The sequence below is a fragment of the Chelonoidis abingdonii genome, chromosome 9, assembly GCF_003597395.2.
Source record: "Chelonoidis abingdonii isolate Lonesome George chromosome 9, CheloAbing_2.0, whole genome shotgun sequence".
In the NCBI taxonomy this organism is placed as follows: Eukaryota; Metazoa; Chordata; order Testudines; family Testudinidae; genus Chelonoidis; species Chelonoidis abingdonii.
This window is the reverse complement of record NC_133777.1, coordinates 37,177,110-37,204,695: the sequence shown is the minus strand read 5'-3', so window position 1 is coordinate 37,204,695 and position 27,586 is coordinate 37,177,110. Positions and strand designations below refer to the sequence as shown.

The 27,586-nt window shown below is 57.1% G+C and overlaps 2 protein-coding genes across 2 annotated transcripts in view; one reads left to right on the top strand and one right to left on the bottom strand.

The window, feature by feature from the left end:
• CORO7 (coronin 7) overlaps positions 1-27,586 on the bottom strand; it is a 173,134-nt gene that overhangs the window by 41,022 nt on the left and 104,526 nt on the right. The window lies entirely within an intron of this gene.
• VASN (vasorin) lies at positions 1,433-25,736 on the top strand. The gene is made up of 2 exons (XM_032781659.2): positions 1,433-1,553; positions 23,206-25,736. The coding sequence occupies exon 2, from the start codon at positions 23,216-23,218 to the stop codon at positions 25,229-25,231; it is 2,016 nt and encodes a 671-aa protein (XP_032637550.1). The 5' UTR covers positions 1,433-1,553; positions 23,206-23,215; the 3' UTR covers positions 25,232-25,736.

The window sequence follows — 27,586 nt, the reverse complement described above, 5'->3', positions numbered from 1 at the left end:
ATCTGAACAAGGGGCCCGGGGTCAAGGCTCATCTCCAGCTGTGGGGTACCAGCACCAGGCGCGGCCTCCCATTCTTTAACCCAGCCCCTGCGGCTTTCCTCTGCTTTCTCACTGGAGGCAACGCAGAGCTGCTAGGAGGAGGAAGGCAGGGGAAAGTTTTGCTCAAGCAGCCAAGAGCCTGCTGCAGAGAGGAAACACACAAGCTTGCTCCCTCCATGCTGAGCAGCCCAGAGGGGGTGGTCAGAAGCCAAACAAGCGCCAGACCCATACTTTGCTTTGTATGGTCCTAGTAGGTACATTCCAATCCAGTTTCGACAGCTATTGGCACGACCAGTTATACAAATATTGCCCATGTTAATCCGGCTGGTGTGTGTGCTGAGAGCAAATGCCTGCTGGGGCCAGGGCTGGCTACCACAGGCTGCCACGTATTGGATGGCACTGCCCAAGCGCCCAGCTCCTGCCCAGCATCCTCATGCACAGTCAGTCACTGCTCCTCCTGGCTTCCTTCCCCCACACCCTGCTCACTCGCTCAGATACTGCCATCTGTACTCATAATAAAGAGGTGCTGGGCTGGCTGCCCTGGGGGCACTCCAGAACCAGATGTGAGGGGAGGAAATCAGAGCTGACACTGGGATCTGGGGGAGGGGAGATCAGGGCTGATACCAGGATCTCGGGTGGGGGGGAGATCGGGGCTGACACTGGATCTGGGGGGAGATCGGAGCTGACACTGGGATTGGGGGGAGGGAAGATAGGAGTTGACACCAGGATCTTGGTGCAGAGATTGGGGCTGACACCAGGATCGGGGGTGGGGTGGGGAAAATCCAGTCTGACACTACAATCTGGGGAGGGGGAGATCAGGGCTGACACCAGGGCTTGGATGGGAGATTGGGGCTAACACCAGGAATGGGGCGGGGGGAATCAGGGCTGACCCAGGATCTTGTGCGGAGATCAGGGCTGACACTGGGATCTGCAGATCTGCGGGTCGGGGGAGAGATCGGGAATGACACCAGGACCTGGGGTAGCGGGAGATTGGGGCTGACTGACACCAGGATCGGGGAGGGGGGAAGGGGGAGATGGTGCTGACACCGGAATGTGTGTGTGTGGGGAGATCGGGGCTGACACCAGGATGTGCGTGTGTGTGAGAGAGAATGGGGCTGACCCCTGGGGCTAGGACGGACGGGGGGGGTTCAGGGGTGCTGCCCCCCTGCTGGAAGCGATTTCCCCCACACATAGGGTCACAGTTCGTTCAATGGCTCGCAGTGCCCCATTCACTCACTGCTCCAGCCCCCCACCCCTTGCCCCGCCCCCGCTCTCACGGAGTCGCTGCCGCCAATCCAGGGGCTCTGGCCGGGGGCCCCGCCCTCCGGCCCCGCCCACTTTCCCTTAAAGGCTCCGGCTGCGCACGGTGGCTGGGGCTACAATTTCGGGCCGGGGTGCGAGGCGCTGCGGCTGGTGCTCGCAGCCCTGGGCCGAGCCTGCTCACTGGCCGCGGTCGGTCAACCTGGAGGCTGTATCGGCCGGAGCTCGCCCCCAGCGGCTCGGCTCCGCTCCGGGTGAGTCCAGCCGGCCTTTGTCTCCGTGGGTACCCGGGGCGGGGAGCCGGGGCGCCGGCCGCAGCAGCTGGCCCGCTCGTGGGGCGGGGGGGGCAGGGCCCCTGCCACGGGCCGTGCGCTGCCGGGGGGACCGGCATTGCTGGGGCTAGGGGCCGGCCCTGGAGCTCGCCGTGGCTAGCTGCTGAGCTGCCCCGGCTAAGGGAGCCCGGCCCGCTGCCCCACGGCGCTGCCGATCCAGGCAGGTAGTGGGCACAGCTTGCAGACCCCCTGTCCCGAGGGCATCGTGGGGAGCGGTGGGGGTCCCGCAGCCCCTCTCCATTCCTTCCCCGCCTGGCCCTTCCTAGGGGGATGAACCCCAGCCAGCTCCCCGAGCACGGGCTGTCGGGGAACCCGCGAGAAGGGCTCAGCCTGTGGCCGGGAGGAACCGGGGACCCCGCCGAACAGAGGCACGAAGGCAGTGGGGGCATCGCTATACCTAGGGGACAGTCACACGGGCCAGCCCCTTCCCCACCTGGACCCGGAGCAGAACAGCGCCCGTTAATGGCACGAGGGAGCCGGGCCAGCCCCTCCCGCGCAGCGACAGCATTTTGCGATCGGATTTACAGGGACTTGTAAAGCTTAATAGACTGCGAGCCCCGATAAGATCTGCTGGCTGCCGGCGAACAGCCGGGGCAGGCCCCTCGCGCGGCGGGAGCCAGCCTCCCTGGAGGGCGAGCCGTGGCCAGCCCAATTATTAACTAGACGCAAGGAAAAAGTGGGGAGTCAATCAGCCCAGTGAAACTACCCAGCCCCTCTGCAGCGCCGCATGAGGGGCAGTCCCTGAGCGCCGTGGCCCTGCCCTGGGTCTGGGTGCTCCCCTAGCGCCCTGGCTTGGGGGACAGAGGAACCAGCCCCACAGTCTGTGCTGGCCCTTAGCTAGTGCATGGGGGTATCTGCCAGGACCCTTGGCAGATGCCAGGGTGGCTTTGGGGAGGTGATGTGAGGTTGAAGCATCAGTAGGCAGGCTTGGAGCTCTGGCCTAGTGGCCGCTGGGCTAGGGAGTCAGTAGATTCCACAAGTCTTTTGGGGGGCAAAGCCCCCTGGGCAGATGGACCCCTCCAAGCTGAAGCGGGTGGCTTTTTGGTGTGAGGAATGGAGCAGCCTCTAATGCAATATTTCCTAAGCCCTGCCAAGGCCAGGCCAAGCTGAGCATCCCCCTCCCAACAGCACACAGGCACTTTAACTCACCCAGGTGCCTGTGGGATGGAGCAGCCAGGGTGCAGGCAGATTTAAGTCTGAGTGAAGAGAAGGTGGGCAGCGAGAGTGGCCAAGGGTGTAGTGCCGGTGACCAAGATGCACACTGCACAGTATCTCAGCTGAAAGAAAAGCCAGTGGGGCCTGTCACCTCTCTGAGCCAGAGGAGGTGGCTGTATGGGGATGGGGGGCTAAGGGGTGGTTTCCAGAGCAGTTTGTAGCAGTGATGGGTGCAGTGCTATGATGCTGGGTGCTGTGAGGTGGGGGCAGCCCTCCCTGCCTGGTGGTGTTTGTTTTTCTTCTCTCTTTTGTTAGTAGGACACAGGAGGCTCTGTAAATAGAGTGTCAGACACAGGAAAGGGGTTCTGTTAATAAGCAGCCTGGCTGGACTCTCTCCAGCAGCACAGGGCTGGTGGAATCCACCTCCCTTGCTGCTGGCCTACCTCCAGCCCAGGGAGCCACCTATCAGCAAGGCCCCTTGCCTCTGTCAGAGGGGGGCACAGAACTGGCACTGGGAAGCATGGGGGGAAGAGTGCAGGGTCAGGAACATGTGCTGGGGAGGGGGTCCAGAGCCTTGCAGCAAGTGGTGGGGCTGTCCTGGGAACAGCTGGGGGGAGGGATGCTCAAAGAAGCCAGTATTCTCAGCAGCCTAGGCATTAGGATTGTGTATCATGATGCAGTGCTGTGTGTGACCCCACAGCAGGATATTGCCTCAAAGGGCCCTGCCCCAGCCTACTGCAGGTGGCACTGGGCTGGGCCCATGCAAGGCACAGGGGGAAGCTGTGCTCTCAAGCTTAAGGGCTAGACACATCTGTAAAGAAACCAAAGCTCAGACTCTGCTGCCTGGCTCTGTAGCAGAGATGGCCTACCAGCGACAGACCCTTCCTGCCAGTGGCACCATGCCAGGGTCCTATTTTCCACAGCCATGGGGAGCCCATAGCTGTCAGCAGGGCTGTGAGCAGCACAGGGACTGCTCTGTCCCTGGGACACGCTGGGGAGAGGCGCTGACAACAAATGGGATCCTCTCATCCCATCTAGGGCACAACCACTGGCAGAGCATCACCTGAAACAACCCTCCCACCAAGCACTGAGCTTGAGTAGCACTAATCCCCCAGGAAAGGGCCACCGGCTGGCCCCCAGGTTCGGGGAGCCAGGGCCAGCCAGCCTTTCAGCCCTGGCCCTGTGGATTTTACTGGCCCTCAGCCCAAGTGCTTAGTTAAGTGCAGGCTTCTAGAATGGGGGATGGCTGGGTCATGCCAGCCTCTGGTGGCACAAAGCTATGCCCAGCAGGGAGGAGGCTCCTTCCCTTTACAGCTGGGCTGAACTTCATATAGCTGAGTGTTTGGTCTGGGTGGGGCTGGCTAACACTCCTGTGGGGGGGAGATGCCTGGGGCAGCCTAGTCTGGGTGGGAGCAAGAAGAAAGCATTAGGTCACTGTAAGAGCAGTTCCCCAGCACCACAGGCCCCCAGCCATGCTCCTGCATGGAGCTCTGCATGCCAGGAGCCCTCTGCTCTGAGCTAGTTCTCAGTGCCCTCTGCAGGCAGCCAGGGTAGCACTGACCCATCTGCCTACACCCACAGCTGGTGCCATGTGGCACAGGAAGTGCCCCTCCATTGTCTGGCTAATGGGCCTGGGCTTTGACCTGGAAGGGGACCCCTTGTGGATCTCCATGACCCCTCTGCCGAGGGGGCCAGTCATTGCCTGAGGTAGTGGTGGGGTGTTTCCTGTGCTGAGGATGATAGCTGGTTAATTACTATCTTTATAGTCCACACAACCCTCTCACCTTGTTGGGTCACCCTGGGGTCTGCTGTAACTCCCACCTCAGGCCACTCATTGGCTGGGCTGGGATTACTTCCTTCTGGCTCACCTGCTGAGCATCCTTCCTTTCCTCCCACCCCAGTGTAGCCTGGAGAAAACCTGCCAGGCTCAGGCCCAGCTAAGCAGCCGGAGTCATGAGATCGGAATTCTCATTAGTGGCTGCTTGGCGAGGAGCTCTCTGGCCGGGCGTGCGCGTGTCAGACGGTGCTGAGGGCGTGGGTGGGTTTGGGTGTCGGAGCCAGGCCTCCCTTACATTCATGGGCTTATGTTGCTTTCAAGAAAGCAGCCCTGCTGGTTTCTGTCACTCCCAGTACCTGGGTCAGCCCTTCAGCAGGGTGGGGTGGGGGTGGGGGGCTAGTAAAAGGATGGCCAGTGTGCTGCTAAGACAGGATGGAAAATTCCCTTCTCTACTCTACAGCCAGGAAGGAGGATTGGGGGATCCATGCAGGCCCCGGCCCCCTGGCCTGCTGCTGCTGGCTGGAGGGAATGCAATAAACAGCCCACACATTCCTTTGGGGCTGCCTCAGAGACTTAATTAAGTGGGAAGGGGGATGTGGGGGAGGAGGTGGTTGGGATGAAGGGGAGGGGGATTAAGTGGCTAAGCCTGACCCCCTGCCTGCTCCCAGGGCACACACTGAAGTGGGCTTGTCAGGGGGAATTGCTCAGCCCACAGAGAAGGCCTCGGATGTGGAGCGACAGGGGGAGCAGTGCCTGCAACCTGACACGGCCAGGGGCCTGCGGGATCTGGTTGTGAAGCTTGGGGGTGGGGAGCCCAAGGGGCCAAGAAACACATAGCCAGCAACAGGTAGCTGGCAAATGCATGCCCAGCAAGGGGAGGGTGCCCAGCACAGCTTTCCTACCAGGAGAGACTGTACCAAGCTCACAGCCTGCCACATGCAAATGGTTGAGATGTGAGACCAGGTCAGGCTTGCTGAGCGCCTGCTGTGTTGGTTCCAAAGGGGGATCTGGAGCCCAGGGAAAGAAGTACCCTTTTTGGCCACAGCCCACCACTGCCTGCACCCCTCTCATCCAGCATAAAGGTGGTCTTGGCCTCCCTGTGGAGTAGAAGGCGGCTCAGGCCTAATTTTTAAACCCCACCTAGACTTGAACCAGGCTCAAGCCTGGCCAAGAGGGTTGAATTGTTTTTTTGACCTGACCCAGTGCTGCCCTGCCACACCAGCTGTTGCCCCTGCTGGTTGTGTATGTTACTTCCCAATATGCTCCCTCCATGGCATGCACTGGATAGTGAGGTGGCAGTGGCTGGCAGGAGCAGGTGACCCCTCCCCCCAGGAGGTGAAGAGCCAACCCAAGCCTAGAGTCAAGTTGTTTTCCAGTCCAGCCTATGCTCTCAGCCAGGTCCCACTGAGTGGCAGGGTTGTGCTGCAGAGCGAGGGATAGGTGCATACCCAGCATGCTCGCTCCAGAGGCCCTGAGCTGCCATTGTGTTGGCAGTGAGCAGCCGGAATGCTCCACCTCCTAGCCCCATCCACTGTCTACTTCCTCCAACCTGCAGCAGCAACACCCTGCTTCTGAAATAAGGTTCAGCTTAGATAGTGTGGTGCCCAGCTACTGTGGTGAGGGGCATAGTGTGGCTGGAAGGCTTGGCTGGCTGAGCATGGGGGTGTTCTAGCTGAGACAGGCAGCAGCTTTCATTAGGTGTCTAACCCAGGAGCAGGGTGTCCCAGGAAGGACTGGGGGAGACCCTTGATTTGGAGATGTGCTGACATTAGGTATGCTCTCATTCACGGCACCAGAGCCAGCTCCCTGCTTCAAGGCCTCTGGCTTCCTGCTGCCCTCTTTCCTTGGCTCAAATGACTGGGCTCATAATCTGAGCCCTGCCCAGCTCTATACACCCTGCCCTGGTGGGCATGGAGAGCAACTGATCACAGGCCTCAATCTCTTTGAAGAGGAGAACAAATTGGGGAGAGGCTGGAACTGACATGTGAATGTGCAAGCCCAATAGGAAGGATTTTAAACTTGGGGGTCATACCCTAAGACTGGAGAATTGCAATTGGAGCATCTGAATTAAAGAAAAGTGATCTGGGAAACTCCAGGCCTGTTAGTTTGACCTCAGTTGTATACAAGGCCTAAGAACACCTTTTGAAAGAGTAATTGGGATAGAAAACAACATGGTGTCACACAGGATGGATGGTGCCAGACCAACCTGATCTTTGAGATGACGAATTTTCTAGACAAAGGAAATACAGAGGAGGGCTGGAATATAAGGAGAGTTGGGTGACCTTGAAAACTGGAGTAACAGAAATGGGATGAAACTGAATAGTGCAAAATCATGCACTTAGGGACTAACAACAAGGACTTGCTACAAACTGGGGATGAATCAGCTGGTTGTGACAGGAAGAGACAGACCTGGGTGTGTTGGTTGATCATAAGGTAACTATGAGCTGCCAATGTGATGCAGCTGTGAAAAAGGCTAACATGATCCTGGAGTGCATCAGGCAAGGTATTTCCAGCAAAGATAAGGAGGTGTTAGTACCGCTGTATAAGGCATTGGTGAGACCCCATCTGGAATACTGCGGGCAGTTTTGATCTATGTTTAAGAAAGATGAACTCAAACTGGAATGGGGCAGAGAAGAGCTACTACGATGATCAGACAAATGGAGAACCTGCCTTATGAGAGGAGTCTTAAGGAGCTTGGCTTGTTTAGCCTCACCAAACAGACTGAGGGGAGATGCATTCATAGAACAATCATACCAGAGGGATAAATACCAGGGAGGGAGAGGAGTTATTTAAGAGACTGTGTTGTCACAAGGCCAGTTTATATCTATTTGTTTTGTCATTAAGTTTAGATTTTAAACTGGACCAAGTTTCACCATCAGAGGAAGGAAGTTCTGGAACAGCCTTCTGATGGGAGCAGTGGGGACAAAACATAATTTGTTTAAGACTGAGCTTGATAGATTTATGGAGGGGAAGGCCTGGTGAGGTTGCCTGCGATGGCGTATGGCCTAGCTGTAACTGCTATTAGCCAGTATCTCCGACAGCAGCAGATGGGGACACTAGCTGGGGTAAGCTCTGAGTTACTCTAGAGCAGTGGTTCTCAAACTTTTGTATTGGTAACCCCTTTCACATAGCAAGCCTCTGAGTGCAACCCCCCCACCCCATATATTTTTTTAAAATCTATTTAATACCATTATAAATGCTGGAGGCAAAGCATGGTTTGGGGTGGAGGCTGACCGCTTGTGACCCCCCCATGTAATAACCTTGTGACCCCCTGAGGGGTCCCAATCCCCAGTTTGAGAACCCTGCTCTAGAGAATTCCTGCTCTCAAGTGTCTGGCAGGTGGGTCTTGCCCATGTGCTCAGGGTCTAACTGATTGCCATATTTGGGGTTGGGGAGGAATTTCCCCCAGGTCAGATTGGCAGAGTCCCTTTGGGGAGTGGGGTTTCACCTTCCTCTACAGCAGGGTGGGCAAACTATGGCCCAGCCCGTAGGCCGTTTTAATCCTGCCCTCAAGCTTCTGCTGGGAACAGGGTTTGGGGTTGCTCCACAGCTCCCAGAAGCAGCAGCATGTCCCCTCTCCAGCTCCTATGCATAGCAGCAGCCAGGGGGCTGTGCTCTGCATGCTGCCCCTGCCCCAAGTGCCACCCCCGCAGCTCTTATTGGCCAGGAACCACAGCTAATGGGAGCTGCAGGGGCAGCACCTGCAGATGGGACAGAGCTGCCTGGCTGCATCTCTGTGTAGGAGTCTGAGGGGGGACATGACACTACTTCCAGAAGCCACTTGAGGCAAGCACTGCCTGGAGCCTGCACCTCAAGCCAACCCCTGTGCCCCAACCCCCTGCCTGAACCCTGATCCTCCTCCTGCCCTCTGAACCTCAGTCCCAGCCCACAGCACCCTCCTGCACCCCAGAGCCTGCACCCTCAGTGCAGAGTTCCCAGTCTGCTGCCCCAGCTTGGAGCCCCCTTCCTGCCCTCCAAATCTCAGTTCCAGCCTAGAGCACTCTCCTACACCCCAAATGCCTCATCCCAGCCCCACCCCAAACCCACACCTCCACCTGGAGCCCTCACTTCCCCCTGCCCTGCCCCAGCTCAGCCCCCTCCTGCACCCTGAACTCCTCATCTCTGGTCCCACCCCAGAGCCTACACCCCAACCTTGTGAGCATTCATGGCCTGCCATACAATGTCTATACCCGGATGTGGACCTTGGGCCAAAAAGTTTGCCCACCCCTGCTCTACGGCATGGGGTACAGGTCACTTGCTGGTTTGAACTACAGTAGAACCTCAGTTACAAAGTCCTCAGGAATGGAGGCTGTTCATAACTCCAAACAAAACATTTTGGTTGTCCTTTTCAAAAGTTTACAACTGAACATTGACTTAATACAGCTTTGAAACTTTACTATGCAGAAGAGAAGCTGCTTTCAAGCACCTTAATTTAAATGAAACTAGCACAAGAACAGTTTTCTTACTTTGTCAAATCTCTTTTTAAACTTTCCTTTTGTTTTTAGTATTTTACCTGTAACACAGGACTGTACTGTATTTGCTTGTTTTGTCTCTGCTGCCTGATTGTTCATTTCTGAATCCAAATGAGGGGTGTGGCTGACCTGTCAGTTCATAACTCTGGTGTTCCTAACTCTGAGGCTCTACTGTAGAGTTAATGGGGGATTCTCTAACTTGAAGTCTAAAGCATGATGTGAGGATTTCAGTAACTCAGCCAGAGGTTTGGGGGCTGTTAAAGGAGGGGCTGGGTATAGTCTGTGGGCTGTGATGTGCAGGAGGACAGAATGATATGGTCGTCCCTTCTGGCCTTAAGTCTGTATCCAGAAAAAGCAACTATGATGATCAGAGGTTTGGTAAATGAGCTATGAGGCAAGGCTGAAAGAACTGGGCATGCTTAGTCTGAGAGAAGGCTGTGGGGGTGGAGACAGGACCTGAGAACAGTAAAAGGTTGTTCTCCACATTGACTGAGGGGAGCACAAGATGGAATTGACTTAGTCTGCAGCAAGGGAGATTAGGTTAGATATTAGGAAAAATTGTCCAAGTCAAAGGCTAGTTGAGCTGTGGAACAGGCTTCCCAGGGAGGCTTGGAATCTTCCTCACTGGAGGTTTTTAAAATCAGGTTGGACGAACACTGCTTGGTCAGTCTAAGGCCACGTGTGCACTACAGTCCTTACAGCTGTGCTGCTTAAGTTCTCCTATGTAGCACCACTATGCTGGCAGGGGAGAGCTCTCCCGCTGGCATAGTGACCCATGAGTGGCAGCAGTGACACAGTGCTGTACACACCAGTGCTTTTTTCAGTGAAACTTAGGTCAGGCAGCAGGGTGGGTTTTTTCCACACCCCTGAACAACAATATTGCTGACAAAAGTGCTAGCACAGACCAAGCCTAAGTGTAGGGGATGGAGCAGACAACCCCTCAAGGGCCCTTCCAGCCTTGCATTCGTTACTCTTACTATCTTGCAGTTCAGGGACTGGCCAGTGGGAGGCAGCGGATGTTCTGTTCACCCAGTATAAATCAGGAATCACTCCAGTGAAGCCAATGGAGTTAGTGGTGGAGGAGGCAGCAGAATCAGATAGGCCTGAACCAACCCCCTGACACCCCAGGTGCCTAAAAGATGGTTAAAACCACCAGGGGCTGGAGCCCTGGGCAGGATGCAGACCTTAGGGGCTCCCCAGGATAGACAATGGAGGAGGGGATGGGGCATAGGAGGGATAAATCCTTGGTGCCATCTAGGACCCTGCATGATCTAGTTTGTTGAACTCCACTGGCTGACGTGGCTTTTCCAGGCCCAGCAGCTCTGGGAGTGTCTCTCCGTCTCTGGCCGCAGGAAGGCTGGCTGCCCACTAAGGGCCCTTCCCAATTATGGGTTGCAGCTATGTGCACTAATTACAGCCTGCCTGCCAGGGCTTCTGTGGCCAAGGGGCTGTGCACAGGGATCGGGTCAAGGGCCATATGTGGCATCTGACTGGCTTTGTCTTGGGGCAGGGGGAGAGGGGTGGAACTGGGCCCAGCTGTGCTTTGATGTCTAGGCATAGCAGATCCCTGCAATAGGAGTGTTGGAAATCCAGGCTGGCATACTCAAGCCAGCTGCTGCCTCCCTGGGCTTAGCATGGAGTGGGAGAGACTCGGTTTAGCTTGGAGTGGGGATTCCAGGGGATTTCTGCCCCCTCAGGCTCCCTCCTCACCAGGGCAGCAAGCCCTTGATGCCACTGAACAAACACCACAGGTGCCACTGGGCATGGGGCAACTTGCCCACTGCTGCCCAGGCTGATGGCTTCCAGCACACTGGCAGGGAAGCTAGTGCTGCTCAGAAGCAAGGCCCCCCTCCCCCATGTCATACAGGAGCTCCAGGGGGCACAAGTTCAGTCCCCTGCATCAACCCATAGAATGTAGTGCTTGGCTGCTGGGTATTGGCCCTAAGTTGGAATATTTTGGGCTGAGGTGCTGGGTGAGGAGGGCACACATGCTTTAGGAGGCTGTTCTCACTGGTACAAACCCTGTGCAGGGGGTTGGGAGTGGGGGGCAGGCCACACAGGAACAGAGGGCGAGGGAAGGGGTGGAGGCAAGCTGAGATGTTCAGAGGGGCAGTGAGCTGCTGCTCCTCTGAGCACAAAGGGTTAAACCAGCCAGGGAGGTGGCATGGGAAGGGCAGAGCTGACCAGTCTGTCCTGCCAGGCTGTCTGACACTGCCTCCTGCTCAACACTCCATTTGCAGCTAGATTCAAACAGGAGGGAGCTAATTAAAGCCAGGGGCAGAGAGCTGGCAGAGAGGGGTGAGGAAGTGGCTGTGTGAGTGGCTACAAGTTCTTTGGGCCCTGGTGTTGGTACAGTGCCCAGCACAAGGGGGCCCAGCTTGGCTGTGCCATTTAGGGGCCCTGACAACATGAGGAATAAACCCAGCACCTGCTAGGCAGGCAGGATGCTGCAGTGACCAAGGGCATCAGGATTAAGGGACAGAACTGGCCATCTCATTTGGGGGGCAGCACCCCTGGGGCCAAGCAGCAGGAAGGGGCATGCTGGGGCTGTGGATTTGCCTCCCTGCCCTCTGAGTACTCCCTGAGAACCCCTGCAACTGAGCTCTGTCCCCTCCCAGCCTGCATCAGCCAAACCCAACCCAGGTGCTATGGTGGGGCAGTCATGGGTGTGGGGTGGGGAGGACCTGCGCAGCCTGTTTTGCTCCAGCTCTTCCCTCAGGCTCACCCCAAGGCTGTATGTACTGCTCCCACAGTGACCCATCCCCCAGTCTGTCCCCTTGGTACTGCTCAGAGGACCTTGGGCCTGGCACAGCCCTGCTCCATTTTCCCCCACAGTCCCAGTGGTGCTGGCAGCTTATGGGCCCATGTGGGCAGGTAACAGCGCATCAGAGTCCACACAGCTTCCTCAGCTTCTCAGCCAGGCTCTGAGGGCTCACAGTGCCATGGGGCCACAGTTCTATTGGCAATCCAGGAGTGGGTCCATGCTAGCCAGCCCATCCCCCTCTTCAGACAGGCATGCCATGCTGGCTAATACAGCCAGAGTGGTCAGCCAGTGAGCCAGACTAGGCTGTGCAGTGGCTTCCCCAGGCCCTCACAGACCTCTACCCTGAGTGCCAGGCACCCCCCTAGCCTGCCTTCACTAACAGATGACATGATGTGCGTGTGCACATGCTGGGTCACCAGAATTCCACACCAGCCCCTGCCCCGGCAGCCCTGGGGAGAGGGGAGGAGAACAGGCACCCAGCGAGGGGAGCTGTGGTGCTGAATGCCCACCAGGGAGGCATGCAGACAGTGTGGTGATGAGCTGGGGCCAGACTTGTGCTGGCTGCTTTAAGGGAAATCTACAGCTCTCTAGCTGCTCTAGGCATCCCAGGGAGCCCTCTGCCACCTGAGGTCAGGCTGAGCCCAAGGCACTGGAAGGCTGCTCTGTGCCCAGGGGGGAAGGGTACAGCAATGCTCCCCTGGGGAAAGAAGCAAATGGGGGACCAATTCTAGGCAGCAGGGGGTTGCTCTGTTCTACATGTGTGGGCATGGTGCCAGGCTGCCCCGGCAATAGGACTGGAGGGAGATTCAGCCCTGCTTTATCCCAATCTGTAAGACCAGGCAAAGCCCCCCCTCCTCATGCCAGGAGGGCTGGGGGGCGGGGGGGGGCTGCAGGTGCCTGAGAGCTTCAGGCCTGGGGGCATGCAGATAGCCAGCAGAGTCACTGGGCCAGGAAGGGGAGCAGGCCCAGAGAATGCAGCCCCATGGACAGTCAAGGCAGTCTCCATTCAGTAGGGCTGGTAGGAAGTCCTCAGGGAAGATTAAAGCTGCCCCCAACTGGTAGAGTGCTCAAGCTGGCAACCCTAGGAACAGTCTGCTGCTCTGCTCCTATGGGGAGACCTGCATGGGGCTGGCTGGGAGGGTGTGCCCCTCCCTGGGCTGCCTAAGAAAATCCAAATGCTACAGAGCACCAAGACAGCAACTCCTTCCTGACCCCAGTGGCAGTCAATTTATAGCTGGAAGCATGAGGATGGGAGGCCTGGGGGCTTATCCAAGCTCGCATCACTGCCTACCCCACTTGCATATGTATCCTTGAGTTACAGCCTGTAGCAGGGACTGTAGCAGGGACTCTCCCAGGTTCACACTTCAGTCTTTGTTTTAAGAAAAAAAAAAACTACTTGTTTTCTGCCTTTACCATCCCCCAGTGCCTCCTTGTGCCTGCACCATGTGGCAAGGCTTCTCTAGTATCCCTTAGTGCTGGCTGGGGTATGCAGGAGGGGATCTGCAAGCCAGTCCCACCCCACTCAGCTGCCTGGTGTTTGCTCCAAGCCTGTGGGCAGTGGAGGAGTACAGCAGACAGGGAACTCATGTGGGGGCGGCTGGGCTCTGTCTCCAAGGCAAGTGAATTCGGTACAGCCCTCCTGGTCAGTCCCATCACCAAGTAAACAATCTCCACCCAGGCAGGCAAGGAACTGGGTTGCCTGGGCCCAGCTCCACACGCAGCTGGAAAAGATGAACAATCCAGCAAATCTCCTTGCCGTGGGCCCACAGGATGGGAGGTTGGGCTGGATTTAGTGCTCCGGCTGTGTTCGCTTGGGCCTGTGGCAAAGCAAGCGTGCTGCCAGCATTAGCAGCTTAATGCCTCCCAGAGATGCAGGGCTTTGTCTCCATCCCGTTTGGCTCCTTGCTGGGCCCCCCTTTTCCTGTCTCCCCTGTTTATTAGGTGTAAGCCTGTCTGAGCAGTGCTAAGCCAGCAAGCTTTCTCTGGGATATGGTTAACCCCTCGGGGTCCGGCATCTCCACTTAGCAAGCACTGTGTGATGGAGTGCCACTGTGCCCACTGGAGCTGTGCCCAGGCCCTCCAGCTGTCTAGTTCTCTCAGCCGTGCCCCTGGGGGGGGAACACAGGCTAGGCTCTGCCTCACTAGCCCAAGGGCTCGCTTCTAGTAGTGGCCCATGGCCAGCACCATGCACCTAGTCAGCTGTTCAGTGCTAGAGCTGGGCTGGAGGGGAGACAGCTGAGGGGGAACAGGTGACCCCATTCAGGTCACCACATAAAGGAGGGAGGGGTCCTGATGCCAGCCACTGGCTCAGCCTTTGCCAGGTTGCATACGAAGGGCAGGGTGAGGCAGGGACTCATCACACGGAAGTGCAATTAAGAAGCTGTCCCTGCCTGGCCCTCAGGGTGCGGGCGGGCTCGTGGCAGAGAGCTTCAGTCCACAATTAAGCATGGGTGGGGCAAAGCCACCCGGCAGCCTGGTCCTGACCCGGCAGTGTGGGGAAGAAATGCCTACACAATTAAAGGGACAGCAGTTTAGTCAGCAGCTTGGCAGCAGTGACAACACATCAGCGAAACCTGACCCTGGCATTTCAGAACTGACTCCCACCCTAGTGCTGGCAGCATGCCTGCTCTGGTGCCCTGCCAGGCCCCTATGTGCTTCCCAAGAGTACTTGACTGCCTGCAGCCCTCACTGGGCAAGAGAGCATTGCTGGGAGCACCAGTGGTCTGAACTAGTACCCCTCAGAGCCAGGGCTACCCCCTGCCACTCATATTCCCCCCATCCTCCCCCACTTCCCAGGGCTGGGCACAGCACAGCTTCCCTGCAGAGAGCCAGAGCCATGGTGAGCTGCCCCCTTCCCTGGCAGCAGGACCAGGGGTACATGCTGGGGGAGAGCCCCCCCACAGACCCTGGCTGTGTCAAGGGGCCCTGATGAGTGCCAAGGGCTCCTTGGTCTGAACTAGCACCTACAGCTGCTAGGTAGGAAAGTCCACAAGCCTCATCCACCCTGGCCGCCTTGCTGTAGGCATAGCCCCGGATCTCTGTGCTTGGCCCTAGCTGCACTGCAGGTTTGTGGTCTGAGCTTCACTCGACTTGGCTAGCTCAGCCACCCAGCACTCTGCCCTTCTCTAGTCCCAGCTGCCTGGGGATCTTCAAGCATGTGACAAGCATTACTGCGCTGGGCAGGAAAGCAGCATTATCTCTGTTTGACAGCAGGGGAATGGAGGCCCCAAGAAGGCACAGGAGCTGGCAGGGCTGCTGATCCCTGCTGCTAGGCTGTCCCCACAGGCCTGGCTTAAAGCAAGCAGTGTCCCAGTGAGCCACAGGCAGTACTGTGTCAATGCTCTGCTGGCAGCTCAGAGGCAGGTTGCACTTGTGTGACACAGAGGGCTTTGCCCTGGGTTGATATGTGCCTTGTCACTCATTATCCTGGGTAAAACACTGACCTACTGGTCAGTTCACTGCAGGGGCCAATGCCCCCTCTGAGCATGGTGCTCCCTGGCCAGGCATCTCAGTGCCGGCTCATCTCCCTGGCTGACAGGTTGCACCTCATGGTGCAGTGCCCAGCCTAGCTGCAGGCAGCTCTACAGATCAGCTGCACTGTGAGCGAATGTCAGATGGCAGCAGAGCAGGACGGTCCTGTCGCTGCAGCCGCAGCCCTTGCCTGGTGCCGAGGGTATAAGATTTCCTTTAATAGGAGCCATTCTTCAGGGGTGCTCCCTACCTCACTGTGGGGACCCAGGTGCTGGCTCAGTGCTCCACCCAGGCCACCTTTAGCTGAAGCAGGAGGGAAAGTGCTGGATTTCTCTTTGCTTCAAGTCCCCACATCTTGGGAACAGATGCCACCTGTGGCCACAACAGAGGGGTTTAAAATTCCATCCTGGTGCTAGGTGAGCAGGAGGGAGCCTTTGCCCTGCACAGCAGGCTGCCTGCCCAGGGCCCAAACCCTGCAGCTGTGAATTGGGCTAGTCCCAGCCATGCAGCCCTGAGCTGGCAGCCCCAGGATGAGAGCACTGCTGGCCAGAAGCTGCCCCTGTGGGGAGTGTAGTGTACAGCTGGGGAGAAGGACAGGGAGATTGGGGGGGCAGTTAAGACAGCCTTTCCCACCCCTTCTGGCCCCCTTCTGCAGCGGCCACTCCACAGCACCTTCCACCCTGAGGCTTTCATCCTGCCAGCACCTGTCTGCCCTGTACAGCAATCCTGCCAGTGGGCACTTAAGGGCCTGTTCCTGCCCAGAATACTGTACAAAGCAAATCCCTAGGGCATGCCAGCAGAAAGGCGACAGTTTGAATGAGGCAGCAGGGACCATCTTTATCAGCTCTGACACCCCCCAGCCAGAGCAGCGCCACTTGTGCTCTGCCAATGGTTTATCTCCATGCCAAGGCCACAGACTCCCCGCAGGATCTGAGACACAATGACTCTGGTGAGGCTGCAGGCTGGGCGTACTCTGCTGCAGCTGGCAGTGGCCACTTGAGTGCTGCTGGGTCAGGCCTGAAGCAGATGCCTGGAGTAAGGAGAGGCTGTGAGCACAGCCTTGGGTCAGAGGAACCCTGCACTTTGGCTAGAGGGGAGCCTGGCTGGGGGAAGGCAGAGCTGGTCTTGGGGTATGGGGGGCAGGGGGTCAGTCCCACATCAGGCAGGCCCCTCACTGCTCTGTAACAGGCTGAGGGCAGGCCAAGCACTGACCAGCCAATCCCCAGGGAGGAGGGGACACCAAGGCAGACACACTCCTCCCTCCACTGCTAACTTGGCCTGGCAGTACCTCCTTTGGCCACAACTGGCTCTCATTAGCCACAGCCTCCAGGCCACGGGAGGCATCAGCAGGTAAAAGATCACAGGGCAGCAGGAGGGAGGAGACAGGCCAGGGAGTGCCTGATGCTATCCCATGGGGCTTGGCCAAAGGAACATCTCAGGCCCTCCAGCCTCCCTGGAGCTTTTCCTGCTAGCTGCCTCCTTTCCTTATCTCTGTGATGCGGGGCAAGCTTGATTGCCCCCTCTCTGGGCAGCAGGGCCAGTGTGTCTGGCTAGCAGCAGCACTTTTCCTGCAACCTCCCTCTTCCTCTCCATGGTCTGGCCTTGCCATGAGCAGCTCTGGCCCTGGCCTGGTGCCCTGTAGCCCTCTGCTAGCCCCTCCCAGGCTCTTTGGGCTGTCAGGACTGCAAACCACAGTCCCCCTCCCCCAGCCCAGCTGCACATTCCACAATTTATTACCTGGCTGGAGCCTGTCTGCCCATGCCAGCTCTGCTGATATTTACAAAGATCTTCCCCCCTCCCCACAATTGGTAATTACTCCTCTTATTAAAAGGACTGACAGACAGGCTGAGAACCAGGCCGTCCCTGTGATCTCAGTGGCTCTTTGTGCTTTGGTGTACGCTGGCTCCCTGGGGGCCTGCACCCTCCCTCTAGGCTGCTGGCTCCCCACAGGCCATGCCTCTCCACAGGGGCATCTTGGTGTTCCTTCCCCCCCATGGGCTCCTCACAGGGAACAGCTGGCATGGGGTCTGATTGCTCCAAACTGTCCTGTGCAAAACCCAACCATGTGCTTGGAGCCTGTCCCTATTACTCCGCCAGTCTCCATTTCCTCCTTGTGGGACGTAGGTAGAAGGGAACATCTGCCTGAGAGGCAGTGAATGGGAAGGTGTGCCCAAAGGGTGGGGAGCAGTGCCACACACAGAGCAAGAGGGGACCATGGCTGCCCTTACCAAGGGTAGGATACCAGGCAGACCAATCACAGCAACCAGTTACAAAGACACTCTTCCTCTTCTTCCCCCAAGCTCACACCCCCCTGAGAAGAATCTGAATTTGCAGGCTGGCCGGAAAGGATCCCCCAGAGGGTCTGGATGTGCAGCTCCTGTAGAGGCTGCTTGTGTTCTTCCAAATAAATCTAATTGTAATAATAACTGAGCGATGACAGCTTGGCAAATGCCTCCAGCCTTCCTGAGGCATTCAGTTTGGAGCCAGGGGCCAGGGTCCTAACCCTGAGCTGAGAGGAACAACCTGAGCTCCATGGGACAGAGGGACTGGGGAGGTGCCAGATACCTAGTATAGGGTTGGTGCTACTGGAGTGTAAATAGCAGGTAATGGCAGAGACCTCGCAGCATTCTCAGCCATGCCATCAGCCTCTCTAAACTCTGGGGTGAGCCTCTGTCTCTAACTAGTGTTTAGCTTGCCCCAAGTCGCTGCAACATTACTTGCTCCTCGGTCTAGTGCCACCCACTGGGCAAAGACAAGATGTGCCAATGAGCTGCTTTCCCCCCTCCTCCAGCTCAGCAATCTGCTGCTGTTACCACAGAGACAGTCAGAGCTTCAGCTGCCCACTTCCCATCCCTCTGGCTTGCAGACAGCTGAGCCAGGTGCTGGGAAGCCATGTTGGGGCTGGGGGGCAGGATACAGAAAGGAAGCTCCAATGCAACCCAGCTGAGATGCTGCAGGGCAGTAGAGGGAGAGCAGCGTGGGTCAGCTGCTCTAACATGCAGCTCCTTACAGAGCGGGTGCCCAGGGTAATAGGCAGGGCTCAGCCCATTCTCCAGGGGGGCAAGAAGAACTCCTTCCAGGATTCATTTAGTTAAATCCAGTAGAGACTCCGTGCTCCATCTCAAACAAGGCTCAGGGATGTTCTCTGCATTCCCAACTGCCTCTGGATACTCCCACCCAGAGCAATGACTTAAGGCATGGCTGGATTTTAGAGCTGCCTTGCCAGGACTCTGGGTGGAAGGAATCCAGCAGTGAATGGTGCCTCTAACAGTTGTTCCAAGTGCTGGGCTGAAAACGCTGCCCAGAGGTGTGGGGGACGAGTGGTGAGGTCAAGTCATGAGGCCTTGCTGGTCCCTGCCCAGCCTGAGCAAGGAGTAGGAGGGACTCTGGGCTCTTGGGGAGCTGTGGGCAGGACTCTCTGGGCAATGCACCGCAAGAAGCTTTTGACAGTTACTATGCACCCCAGTGAGGGAGGCAGAGGAAGGGGGCGAAGGAACAAGGTGAGATCAGCCAAGCCCCCTGGCCCTCACAGCAGTCAGTGGGGGTGCCAGTGCATTGCTTGCTGGAGAGCGACCTGCTGTGTTCTCTCCCTATAACAACAGCCAAGGAGCCCAGGCAGAGGAATTGCAGCTAGGGGCTGGGCGGGATGGCAAAGCAGAGGAGTTCGGTGCCATCAGCCAACTGCCACCTCACTGTAGTCGGGTCACAAGGCGAGAGTACAGTGGTTTCTCATCACAGTCCCGAGGGGGAACACACACAGTTCAGGCTGCCATTGCATGACCCCTGGCTCCAGAGTCATGGGCAGAACTGTGTGGGTGGGGCACCGGACAGTGGCTGTCTGCATGATGCCTGACCCTAGCTGGGGTAGTCACTTTAAAAGCAATACATTCGCCTAGGAGACAAGTAGGCACTAGTCTGAGAGTGGGCATGGCGCAGGGGATGTGGCGAGTGCCCTCCTGGCTGCAGTGCAGAGCTCTGGCTGGAGAGTGCCAAGTTCGAAGGCACTGGCACAGAGCGTAAGGAATGTCTGGCTCCCCTGTGGCATTGCACACATGCAGCCATGGCACCTGGTGGAGAGTTTCCAGCAGGAAGAGCTTTTGGCATCCCCTAATGTGATGCCATTCTGTGGGCCCAGAAATAATTCTGGAAACAGTGTGGGGGGGGGGAAAAAAAAAAAAACCCTCTCAGAAATGCCCCAGTGTGTTGAGAGGGTGGATCCTGCAGCCACCACTTCCCCTGCAACATCTCTAACAGTGCTTCTGCTGCCCCCTGGCTCCACAGCAGCCAGCCAGGCGCTAGGACAGAGGTTATGTCAAGGGCTGTGGTGCTCTTCCCGTCTCTGCTGGACATCTGACAGCAGCTTCCCCCAGTTCAGGGCAGATCTGGGAGCACTGACCAAAGTAATGGGGTCTGGGTGCACATGGGCTGAGAGGAGGGGGAAATGGGTCAGCTGGGCTCTCCAAGCCATCCCAAGTGCTTGGGCTCCTGCATGGGCAGTTGTGTGACCAGCTCTGCTCTGGCGTCAGAAGGGGGAAGAAAAGGTGAGCGTTCAGAAAGCAGCCGCCGAGGTGCCCAGGGACAGCCAGGAGGTGATTAAAGAGCTTTCAGAAGCAATGAGGCAGGGGAACAGCTCCCTTCCTGAGTGCAGATTGTGCCCTGCTCATGGGAGGTGGCAGCCATGCCCACCGGTAGTGCTCGGGGCTGCTCTCCTCTGGGGTGATCTCTTGGCTGGAGTGGGAAGGGCACTGCCCACTGATATCGACGGGTGTTCAGGGACAGGGCTGAAAGCAGCTGCGCTTTGGGTGAGTTGCCCTCCAGCAGCCAGGGGAGGGATGAGGGGGCAGCTCCTGGCCCCCCAGTCCTATCTCAGAGGATCCAGGGAACTAGATGGTCTGTGGTGACTCTTGCTGATATGCAAAGGGCTGGAATTTCCTCCCCATAACTCATGCATGTAGGCAAGGACCTTGGGGGCATCCTCCTTCCCCTGGGGACTGGGCTCGGTGTATCTGTCAGAGTCAAGATGGCATGACCCACACATTGAATTTCAGATGGCTGCAGAGGTGGTGGACCTTGGCCCTTCCAGTGCTTGTCCATGCTAGTGCCAGGCTGTGCCCAGCATAGCATCCAAAGGACGGGCAGAGCCTTTGCTGGCTATTCTAAGGGGATCTGCTTGCAGGGCGAAGGCAGCAGACTCCAGGAGATGGCAGCAAAAGGGAAAGTAGGGGGCCATGAAGCCAGGGGCAAGTGCTCCTCTCCCCCGCTGGCATGTTCCAGCAGTGACCAGAGCTGGTGTGCCAGGGGATCAGTGATGGCTGGCACTTGTGGGCATTGCCCAGCGGGACGATTTGACATGTGCCAGGCTGAGAGGTGAAGCCCAGAGCTCTAGTCGCTCCACAGCGTAGAGCAGGGCCCTCACTGTGGTCCCCGGTGCCTGGAGCTCGGCCTGCTGCACAGAGGAGAGCGCTGGAGGATGTGAGTCACTGGGATGAAATGTTCCTTCTCCCACAGCCCCCCTGCAAGGGAGCCCAAGCTTTGAGTAACACTGAGATGGGCCAGCCAAGTACCACCAACAGCCAGGTCCTGTCCAAGCTGTGGCGGGATGGATGACAGTGCTAGGAAGCTGCCAAAACCAGGGGTGTGCCGTTAGCAGCAAGAGAGAGCTGAGGAGCTGTGTGGGATTGGATTGGAAGGGAGCAGGGCCGGGGACTGTGACTATTCAGATGATGGGCACAGGGAGTATGGGAGGAAGAGGAGGAGGAGCAGTGACCCTTCCCTGCCCTGGACGATGTTGCTGCACTGTGGCATTGAAATGTACCCTAGGTTGTTTCAGGCAGGGACACTAAGGCAGCCAGCAGGTCAGACTGCATGGGCCGAGCGCCTGCTCCGTGGGTGAGGCTCATGTTGGCTGCTAGTGAGAACCGTACCGTGCGCTCATGGCATCAGGCAAGACTCTCCCCTGCTGATCTCGCACACGGGGCTGTGGTGAGACGCAGGTGGGGAGGAGAGACTGTCCTGCCTTGTCTTCGCTGGCGCTTTGCAAATCATCTCCCCAGGCCTGAGTATGGACAGCCAAGAAATCCACCCCACTGTACTGAGCAAGAGACCCAGCTCCCACTGCGTCGCCCTTACGGACCACCTGGGAAGCCCCTTGGGATGCACGGACATTGCACATTGGGGGATGCCGAGGCAGGGCAGCTGGGCAGGAAGATGGAAGGGGGCCTGTCAGCCCTCTCTGCTGTGCAGGGGTCAAAGGACACAGTCCAGAGGCCCCAGGAGTGGATGGGGGACTGGTCGTGCATGCTGGCACATGGCAGGCACGCTCCAGCACAGGCTGGCCAGACTCTCCACAGCTCCGCACTGCAGGGTGCCAGGGGAGCTGCCTCATCCTGCCAAGGGCTCCAAGGGGCGGAGCAAGGATCTGTCCCCAGCCAGCCGGCACTGTGCCAGGCGGCTGGTTTCAAACACTGCGTGCTGGGAGCATATCACCCGTGACCTAGCCTTGAGAGCCCAATGTTGGATCTCTGAATGCAAGCCGGGGAGGGAAGGGACGTTAGATGGCAGGTGCTGGCGGCCAGAGCAAGCAGGCGAGAATAGTCCAGAGTGGGGTCGCTAAGGGAATCTGGGAACCAGGAAGGGATGAGCATTAGCTCAGGAAAAGCAATGCAGCATGGCCTGTGGTCAGACATGCAAAGCCCCTGCTCAGCCAGGAGCTGCAGATGGCACTGAACGCTCCCTGCTGTGCTGCGCCTGTGCACCATGGGGACCCTTTGATCCTGCAAGGCTGCATGACGCTTCACCTGCAGCTGGCTTGCCACAGGGATCCCTGGCAGGGCAGTTTCCCAGCCATAGGTCACTGAGCCTGCAAGAGAAAGGAGGGGGATGGTCTAAGTGCCTGGGCACCCTCTGCCTGGCAGAAGTCTCGTCAGTACCGATGGCCCAGTCTAGATATAGCTGCAGCAGTGCGTGATCCCCTGCTGACAGTGGGCTGGCTCTCTCTGGCCTGAGCGCCGAGGCGAGGAACTGGTAAACCAGCTGGAATTGCAGGAATCCGGCCTCATCTGACAGCCAGTAAATGTGGTAGCTCGAGGCAGGGAAACCGGATGAAGTTGCTGTAAGAAGAGCCTGGGTCCCTGTAGGGAATGGCTCTCTAGCTGCCCCTCTTCCTCACACCTGTATGCCTCCATCCCTCTCCAAGTCGGTCTTCATCAGAATCATCCTTGCTGGGCTAAAGGAAAGGGGGGTGCAAGGGGGAAGGGGAGCCCAGCATTGCCTCCTTAACACTGCAGAGCCAGTGGCCCTGGAGGCTGCCCAGCTCGTCCTGACTTCACCAGCCTCAGTCTAAGACCGGTTGCTTATCAGCAACGGGAAACCCAGCCAAAGCCTTTCTGTGTGAGCCCTTTGTAGTAACTGACCCGTGGGGTGGAAATCCAGCGTGTCATGCTAGCTACTGCAGGAGAGGTTACTGCAGGGGTGTTTCCTCCTGCAGGCTGGGTTCTCCAGCAGAACCTGCTCCCCCAGCAGGGCTCAAGCTGCTACCCATGGGGCAGCAGAATGATACCACAAGGACCCCGACGTTTGAGGGTGTTTGGGTCCATGAATGGGGTGGGGGGCTTTGAAATCAAGATCCAAGTTCTGTGGCTTTACTCTCTAAGCCCACCACTTTCCCCAGCCCAGCAATGTGACTCGCCCCCTCCCAGGATTTCTCAGGGGTTTGCTATTGCATGACACACCATCTGCAGACATGACTCCGTGGGCAGCTCTCTGCCCTACCTCGCCCACCCTAGCCCTGCCCAAATAACCCCTTGGGGTATGGAGACTGGCTGTAACCTTGCAGACATGTCAGAAAAAATGTGACGGGGTCAGACACTTGATTCCCGATTCCCAATCCCCAATGTCATCTGGCAAGTAACATTTCTCTGGTTTTCCCCTCTACAGAGAGTCCAGCATGGACCACCTGATCCTGTGGACGCTGCTGCTTCTGTCCCCCGCAGCCCAGGTTCAGGGCTGTCCCTCAGGCTGCCAGTGCAGCCAGCCACAAGTTGTGTTCTGTGCGGCCCGGAGGAGCCACGCCGTCCCGAGTGGCCTGCCACCGGACACAGCCTACCTGTATGCCTTCGAGAATGGCATCACCTCACTCCATGACGACAGCTTCCGGGGCCTCCCGGCACTGCAGCAGCTGGACCTCTCCCAGAACAAGATTTCCAGCCTCCAGAGGAATGTCTTCCAGCCCCTCACCAACCTTGTCAATTTGGATCTGTCATCCAACCAGCTGCGTGAGATCACCAACGAAACCTTCCACGGGCTGCGCCTGCTGGAGCGCCTCTACCTGGACCGGAACCGAATCCAGCGCATCCACCCGGCTGCCTTGGACACGCTGGAGAACCTGCTGGAGCTGAAGCTCCAGAACAATCAGCTGCGTTTGGTTCCTCCGCTGAACCTTCCCAAACTCCTGCTGCTGGACATAAGCCACAACGGCATTGCCACCATCGAAGCTGGTGCCTTTCACACAGTGAACATAGAGTCTCTCAAGATCGCAGGGCTGGGACTGAGCAGCTTGGATGAGGAGCTTTTTCAGAACTTGAACAACCTCCACGAGCTGGACATCTCGGACAACTCGCTGGGTAGAATCCCAGAGGTGCTCCGGCGGCTCCGGGGCCTCACCAAGCTCAGCCTGGCTGGGAACTCCCAAATAGCTCAGCTGCAGGTGGAGGATTTCGGGGAGCTGCCCAACCTCCAAGAGCTGGACATCAGCAACCTCAACCTCAACACCATCCCCCAGGACTTCTTCAGCCTCTTCCCCAGGCTCCGGGCCATCACCGTGGCCGAGAATCCATTCAACTGCCTCTGCCAGCTGAGCTGGTTTGGGCGCTGGCTACACATCAGCCATGTCACACTCAGGAGGTCCGAGGAGACAAGGTGCCACTTCCCTCCCAAGAACGCTGCTAAGCTCCTCCAGCACCTGGAATATGCAGACTTCGGCTGTCCTGCCACCCCAACCCCCACCTCCACCCTGAGAACCACCTCCCTACAGCCGGCCGTGCTCCTCACCAGCAGCGGGCACTCTGCGCTGGAGCCCAGCCTTGCTGCTCCCACTCATGAACCCACACCCTGGCAGGACAGCTCTACTCGCGCACCACACACGGCTGTGCAGGGGCCGACTAGCCCCGAGATGCAGATCTGCCCTCCCCGGACGTGCTTAAATGGGGGCACCTGCCAGCTAGACGTGCACAACCACCTGGAGTGCCAGTGCCCCAACGGCTTCTCGGGCTTGTACTGCGAGGCCGAGATCCGGAGAACAACCCTGCCCCCCATCACCCAGGCACCCACGCAGAGCAAGCAAATCAGCATTAAGCAGGTCAGCAGCACCTCACTGACGGTGGACTTAAAAAACTATCAACAGGCCAAAGATCAGCTGAAGGGCATCCGCCTGACCTACCGCAACCTGTCCGGGCCCGACAAGCGGCCGGTCACACTCAGCCTGCCGACGTCGCTCTCCGAATACACCGTACGTGCGCTGAGACCGAACTCCACCTACCATCTCTGCACTGGGCCGCTGGGGGAGAAGCCCTCCGAAGGGGAGTTCTGCATCGAGGCCCACACTGCTGTGCAGGGGACTCACCAGCAGCACCTGCCCGTCACCCAGAGCAAAGACAGCAACCTGACGCTCATGATTGTGCCAGCGCTGGCTGCTGTGCTGCTGCTGGTGATTGCTGTGACAGCAGTCACGTACTATCTCCGGCACCGACGGGCTAAGGCACATGCTGATGCTGGGGTGGATTCCAGCCCCCTGGAGTTGGAAGGGGTGAAAACATGTCTGGAAAACAGAGACTTAGTGACCCACAGTCAAAAGCTGCCAGAGAATGTGGCGGTGCTGAACGGCTTAGAATGCGACCTCCCCCTGGTGCACCAACACTACCCCAGTAACAACAACAGCCCAGCACTCAAGCCGTCCTATTTCTAGAGCAAAAGGGAGACCACGAGAGAGTCTCCATTCACAAGTCCCAGAGCCTGGATGGACAGGATACGGGCTGACCGTTGTTACTACCCAGGGAACGTTACACATGGGACAAGGGACATTGAGGGTTAACTTAAATTAAGACAGAACCCCACATAATGTGCAATTTTCCTAGAGGCTTATACACTTAGGAAGTAGACATTGTAATTTATCTGCTCAGCACATGACTAAGTGCCTGCATTTCCCTGGCTGCTCTGCTGTGTGTGCAGAGAAAAGGTTTTTAGCCACTGGTACATTGAATGATGTGTGACTTAGGCCTGGTCTACACTACACGTTTAAAGCGAATTTAGCAGCGTTAAACCGATGTAACCCTGCACCTGGGTTCTTTAAACCGATTTCTGTACTCCTCCCTGACAAGAGGAGTAGCGCTGAAATTGGTATTGCCATGTCGGATTAGGGTTAGTGTGGCCGCAAATCGACGGTATTGGCCTCTGGGCGGTATCCCACAGTGCACCATTGTGACCGCTTGGAAAGGCAATCTTGACGTCGGTTGCATTTGCCAGGTGACAGGAAAGCCCGCAAACTTTTGAATTTAATTTCTTGTTTGCCCAGCGTGAGCTCTGATCGCAACGGTGGCGATGCAGTCCAATCCAAAAACAGCTCCAGCTGGACCGTTACGGAGTACTGGCTCTGATTGCTTTAATGGGGAGACAATTGTTCTATCTGAGCTCGTTTACAGAAGCGAAAGCCAGCTTTGGGAAACATCTCCTGCTTGATACAGAATCCCGCACAGGTTGGATTGCTCATGAGGGAGGGGGTACTGAGGACTCCAGTCCACAGTCCCCCGCAGTCTCCGAAAGCATTTGCATTCTTGTCTGAGCTTCCCAATGTCTGAAGAGTTAAACGTTTTCCCGGGTGTTCTCACGGTATATGTCGTCAATTTACACCCTCCCCCCCCCACCCCGAAGAAAAGGGGAAAAACCTTTTCTTGCCTTTTTTCAATGTTCACTTATGATCTACTGCTGCTGCTGCGTTAGACGGGTGCTGCAGCAGTGACATCCAGCAATCCCTTTCCCGGGTGATTGGTACAATATGATGCTATCATTTGCATTCATCCGCCGTGGTGTCTGCTTGGCCTCAGTGATTGTGAGCCGGGGCGCCTCCGCGTAACTATGGAATGGATCCCGGTCATACCTGGCAGTGCTACGACGCTGGTAACCGTCTCTCTAGCAACTGGAAGCTGAGCTCTTATCACCCCCACTGTCATTTGTCATAGCGGGGAGCTGCGCTCTCTCCCTACGCCACTAATGCCCTTCCTGGACTATCATTTCGCGTGGAGGCTTCTTCCCTCTCATTTTATCTCACTAAAGTCAGTGTTTCTATTCCTTGCATTTCTTTATTAGTCTTCCACAAATGGGGGACACTGCATGGTATAGCCGGAGGATGGCGGGAGGAGAAGCAACGGGTGGGTTGTTGCAGGGGATCCCAGAGGAATGCGCTCTTCATTTTTCAGGATTCATTGGGGGCTCTGACAGGGAGTGGCTGTGCTCTCTGGTCTTCTAGTCATTGCCCATATTGCTGGCAAGACTGACTCTATTTTTGACAAACATTAAGAAGGGAATGACCTGGGAAGTCATTCCGATTTTTGTCCATGCGACACTGCCACTCAGTGAGGCTATAGAGCACCCATGACGTCAGCATTAGGTACAACACGACTTGTAATCGTATCTCTGTCGCCAATTTTACAATGGCAGACGGTGCAATAGGGAATGGTCCTATTCTCTGCTACCTTCCAAAGGCAAATGAAATGCTGCTGATGTACACTGCACAGTACCGCATCCTATTCCGCGCATCCATAAGACATCGGTTGACAGTGACAGACAAAAGGCTCAGGTTGCCTGCATTGGCGTTGACGGGCACCAGGAAGGAAAAAGGGTGCCAAATGATTATCTTTGCATTTGCTTTCATGGAGCAAGAATTGAGTGACGACATTTACCCAGAATCACCTGCGACACTATTTTTGCATTGGGATCTCAACCCAGAATTCCAATGGGCGGGGGAGACTGGGGGAACTATGGGATAGCTACGGGATAGCTACCCACAGTGCAACGCTCTGGAAATCGACGCTAGCCTCGGACCATGGACGCACACCACCGAATTAATGTGCTTAGTGTGGCCGCATGCACTCGACTTTATACAATCTGTTTTACAAAACCGGTTTCTGTAAAATCGGAATAATCCCGTAGTGTAGACATACGGTCTGTTAAGAGGCCTCAGTGTGCTGGTAACAAAACCTCCTTATCTAAGTGCTGCCCAGGATAATAGACTCCTCAGTAGTTCTTCCTGAAAAGCAGTAAAGGA

Bases quoted from the DNA above. Each gene is read 5' to 3' on its own strand.
- VASN (XM_032781659.2), top strand. From the start codon at position 23,216: ATGGACCACCTGATCCTGTGGACGCTGCTGCTTCTGTCCCCCGCAGCC.